Here is a 4,981-nt window from a genome sequence, read left to right as displayed (position 1 = left end):
AATCATTGGGTGTGGAGACCGAGGCCAGCAGTTGCCAAACAACTTTCACCATCAAAAGTTGCAACCAAGCAGACATCTAACTGGGTGTGGAAGCCAAAGATATCCCAAGTATCGGAGCGTCAAGTCAAACCCAAGTGGATCTGGCTATGAAAATCCACCCAAGTGGATCTTCCGTCAAGCCAAACTGAGCCATCACAGGCATCGACAAGGCTCATGTGGAGAAAGAAAGCTATCAACGAATCTCAAATCTTCGAGGTATGCTATGAAGTTATGATTCTACATAAGGAAGGTGAAAGCAGTCACTACGTCGAACCACATCTAGAAGATCCTGAACTCACCTTCTTCCTAGAATCATTTGAAGAATACCTCGCCATCAGATGCCCATGAGCACATCACTCATGAATCCCATCGAGCATAGCATGCTGTTCTAATTGCATATTTTGTGATATCATGCTATAGGGCCACATCACAAGGTTGTGCATAGACACTTATCGTTTAATCCCATGCACATGCACAACTATCTGGCCAGAGTAAACACAGGCTAGGTGGGGAGGAAGCATTCTAAATGTGGACTCATGAATAAATCTATTAAGGGCATTGTTTTCGGTATTAATGTTTTCTTTTTCTTTGATTTATATTTTAATGCCCATAGAATATCCGCAATAGATAGGGGTAATGCAAATATCTAAACCCCATACGTGTGTGTAAATATCCAAATAAATGAAACATCAAAAAGCCCATGAAGGCTTAATAGGTCCAAAAATTGACCTCAACTCAAGAAGAAGTAGATAAATGTCAAAGACATTGTATGACACCTCCAAGCGGAGATCCTCACAACCTCTCAAGAATTTTCTTGGAGAATAATCCAACTATCTAGGTCATGTGTTTGATTGTAACTATGTAAGCTTATGTGCTCTTAATTCCTATTGTAAGATGTAGGTCAAGAAATCTTCTGCCAAAAAAGACCACAAGGCTATCAACGTCAATATGCCACAACACCACCTGAAGCATCAAGGTCAACCACCCACACCAAATCCTCGACAACGTTTCAACACGTCCGAGGACGTGCGCAGACTAGGTGGGGAGGAATATTCCGAGAACAGAGCACTGCCCTTAAAAGTACTGCCCAAGTGCTGGACAAAGCCTGAAGTTTGGGAGAATTTTAAATTTTTAATGTTGCGAGCCTCGCATCCGGCAAATCCCGAAATGGTCTCAATAGGCTTAATTTATAATATTTTATTCAAGCTGGGGCTATAATGCTTCCAAGATGTATAGGAGATGACCAGATTATGAGTCGGTTCATTTCGGGTTGAGCGCCCGACCGGCCTATATAACTCAATTTATGCTCATTTGTAAAGGAGGTCTTGTGTAGAGAGTAAATTGTGGACTACGAGCGCTCACGCGGTTAGAAGCTTGCCATTGTCGCCTCGGTGCTCCGATTTGGAAATAGATCCAATGAGGTTCTTCCTTGTGTCGTGCTCTTGCTTTCCATTATAAATTTGTTAATGTTTTGTTAGCAGATTTGTTAGTTGGTTAATTAGATTTCTTAAGCGTGTTTAGCAGATTTAGCACGGTAGAGTTACCCGATTCCAACCAGATTTGATAGGATTAGTCTAGAGACCTAGCTCTAGGAGTAGAGTCCTTCCGGAATCCATTCCGAGTAGCGTAGATCCGCCGGCCGAGTTCACAGCTCGTAGGTGAGTTAGCGCCCGGATGCAGTTTCTGGATGATTTACTTATAGGAGTAGCTTCTCAAGACTTTGTCTTAGATAGCTGGGTAGGTTGGGTAGCTTAGGTTCACTCCGGTCGCGTTAGATTAGCTAGTCCGAGTAGGAATAGCACCTCACATGACCTCGAGCACTGGTAGATTGGTAGCGTAGTAGGTCATTGTCCCTCGGGTGGTCTCTTGATATTTGCACCACTACCTCCATGCACTAGTCGGGTCCGCTACATCCTCAGTAGACATTTATGTTTGCTGGAGTTCTCACTAGATTAGACGTTGTTTGCGGCTTTTCCGTAAAACAGTGATTTGCATTCCATTATCAAGTGTTGTTGGTGTAGACTTGCTCCCTCCTTGTAAAATGAGAGGTTCTTGTTCCTTATATGCAATGAAAAATACACACAAACTCTAGAGAAGGAAGAGATTTACTCATGGTTGCATGCTATTGGCTAGCCCCAAATGTGTGTTGATTGTCATGATATTAATATGGTATATTAATGACCAAACAACTCCCATATCTATATCTTCATTTGATTGAACATGATACAGATCCGTAAGGTTGAAATACTTTAAGAGAAACAGATTGTTAGTGCCTAGTAGCACATGGGACATGTAGTATACAAGTGTCATGATATTAATATGGCATATTAGTTACCAAACAACTCCCATATCTATATCTTCATTTTATTGAACATCATACGGGTCCCCCTTATTGATGTTTCCACACCTTATTTTCACATGCACGTGAAGCGAGCTGCTGAATAGGGTGCAGGTATAATTTAACTACCTATAAGCACATAAGTACCAATCCTGCAAGCACAACCCACGATAGAGACTGCACGAAGGCATTCTCAGCTCGTACGTCATCTTGTGGAGGAGGTTGACGCTGTGCAGGGGGCGGAGGGTCGATGGAAACCACTTGTCCTTGCTCCATGCTGCGTAAGAATGCGTTGCGTATGCGGGTTCGCCCCACCCTGTAGCGGACAGGCACCAACACGCTAGCATACACAGCAGCCCCGTTCTGCACAGCTAGGCTGTAGTATTGGAGATTGTTCCTTTGAAAGGAGCCATTCTCTTGGTTGTCAATCCTCCAGCCTTGGCGGTGAGGAGTATAATCCTGAGGGCGTGGGCGACTTGGAAATTCCACCATTGTGGTCTGTATATTAACATCATCGAACGTCAACAAAGAAGTTAAACCACAAATTCAAGTGACCATTTTTACTGCTTTCATCGTTGTTAGCTGACCTGTCCCAAGTTGCGGTCCATGTTGTCAAGGTCCCACAAACGCACAAGGTTTTGTATATCTTGAATGTCATCTTTGGTGGGCGGAGTGATCGTGACCTCTCGCTTAGGGCGGGCTGGCTCAAGAGACTTGGCATAGTCACGCACTTGAGGGTCGTCCGAAGCATCGTAGGTACCGAAACCAGCCGCATCTACAGGACATTTTTCGCCTTTACCTTTAGGCCAGCTCCCTCTTTATCAAACAAACATTTGTCACACACAGACAGTAAATATTTGTACCATTCTCTGGTGAGTCGTATGGCTGCTGGGGATTGACTAGCCACAGGAGGCGTCCTTCGATGTTGGCGACGTTGCGGTCCAGATCCACCTCAAAGTCCACATAGCTCTCATTTATTCTCCTGGCCGATCCCTGCATTATGGTGGTACCCGTGAGCCTCACATTCACACACGACAGAAGGAACTTGCCAGGCATGTTCCCTGAAAACTGCACAGTGCCGTCGCGGTTCTCGAGGTAGAAATTCAGGTCAAGCTCCGATTGCACCCATTCTCCATCAGACGTCAAGCACAAGGCCTGTAGTAGTTTTCCGTCCTTTTCGAGCTTAATATCCCGGGAGCTTCTGGAAAAAATGCCACCCTGCATGGCCGATCACAATTCGTCAATAACCTTAATATGATCAGAAACATGCTTCTTGTATTAATTAGATCAGGGACTCACAGCCATGCTTTCAAATACAATATCGAGCGCTGCAACTTAACATGATATCAAGGAGGACCGGCACATGCTATATATACAGGGCGGAAGTATCGAATAATCTGCTCTTTTCCAAGAGGTCCATCCCACCTGCGAGTGCCCGTCTATTCTTTTGCTGCCTTTATTCTTTGCAAATTCGACCCCATCCCAATATCGAAACCCTTTATTCTTTGCAAATTCGACCCCATCCCAATATCGAAACCCCACCAGTCTGTGATTGCCTCTTTGGCCTGCCCACAGGGCATTAAGCCTTAGTGGTAGGTGTCCATTTTGCTTTTTTTTTTTTTTTTTTTTGCCATACTCACAATTGTGAATGGTAGTGTCCCCTTAGAAGGGGTGGATGTCTTCCAAGCACACAGGAAGATTTTTAACTCAATGCAAGCTAGACCCCCATGGTGAGGACCTTCCAAGCGTTTAATGTCGATTAAAACCTGGTTCCATTCATCATCTTCCTTGCTTACTCCTATAGTAGTGTTAATAAGTCCCTTGCTTTCTTGCATGATTTCATCATAAATGGCCATTGTCGGAATCTTCTCAAATACTCGAAGATTCCTTGTCCTTCCAGACATGCCAGAGGTAGCAATACTAGCAGACGATCTGCATGCTAATTAGAATAGCCTAATTCTTAATTAACCTACCTCCAAGAACCAGATCGTTCTTGAAGAATTGGATCTTCCAAGTCCTTTGTGTTACAGCTATATTTGTCACACTCTCACTTAACATAGGTCTCACCTATATATACAAACTCAATATCAATAAGATTCATTCTTTGGGAGCATGTCTCGTGTTCACTGCTCGTGTGTTATTACTTCTCTCTATTTTAACATGGTATCAGAGCTATGGATGCGTTGCAACAAAGAAGATAAGTTGTTTGATTGATTGTGTTTCTTGTGGAGATGATGATTAATATCCTAACTGTTTTAAATTAGAAGTGTTAGTTAATTTTATCTTGTTGCGCTCTTGAATCCTGTCAAAACGGTTCGTCAATCGGAGTTCTAGATCAAGAGCTATGACAGTTCAGGGTTTAATATAATAATTCTGTCCCAAACTGCGATTTGATATTCAAAACAGTGTTGTCAATAAGCTTTGTTAATCCGTCATATTTGTCGTTAATGATCCTAATTACAAAAAGCACACATCATGCTATTTTTAGCACTCCTTTATTCTCGTTCACAAAATTTGCAAAATTGGCTTTGCATGTATATTTTTTATTTTTGGCCAGGTATAATTTTCCCTATCCACATCATCCCTTTTTGGGCGTCAACTCCT

The 4,981-nt window shown here is 42.9% G+C and overlaps 1 protein-coding gene across 2 annotated transcripts; it reads right to left on the bottom strand.

Annotated features, from left to right (window-relative positions):
* Positions 1-2,112: 2,112 nt before the first annotated feature.
* Positions 2,113-3,739, bottom strand: LOC147884506 (uncharacterized). Of its 2 annotated transcripts, XM_087397851.1 has the most exons (4): positions 3,677-3,739; positions 3,241-3,595; positions 2,965-3,152; positions 2,115-2,875 (listed from the first exon to the last, which is right to left on the bottom strand). In XM_087397851.1, the coding sequence occupies exons 1-4, from the start codon at positions 3,680-3,682 to the stop codon at positions 2,507-2,509; spliced, it is 918 nt and encodes a 305-aa protein (XP_087253977.1). In that variant the 5' UTR covers positions 3,683-3,739; the 3' UTR covers positions 2,115-2,506. The 2 variants fall into 2 exon arrangements, with proteins under 2 accessions (XP_087253978.1, XP_087253977.1); XM_087397852.1 differs by lacking the exon at positions 3,677-3,739 and having other exon boundaries at positions 2,113-2,875; positions 3,241-3,601.
* Positions 3,740-4,981: the final 1,242 nt, after the last annotated feature.

The sequence above is a fragment of the Dipteris shenzhenensis genome, chromosome 26 (genome assembly GCF_047967505.1).
Source record: "Dipteris shenzhenensis isolate YYH24624 ecotype China chromosome 26, Dip_SZ_1.0, whole genome shotgun sequence".
Taxonomy (NCBI): domain Eukaryota; kingdom Viridiplantae; phylum Streptophyta; class Polypodiopsida; order Gleicheniales; family Dipteridaceae; genus Dipteris; species Dipteris shenzhenensis.
The sequence above is the reverse complement of the archived record's forward strand: the minus strand, read 5'-3'. Positions and strand labels throughout refer to the sequence as shown.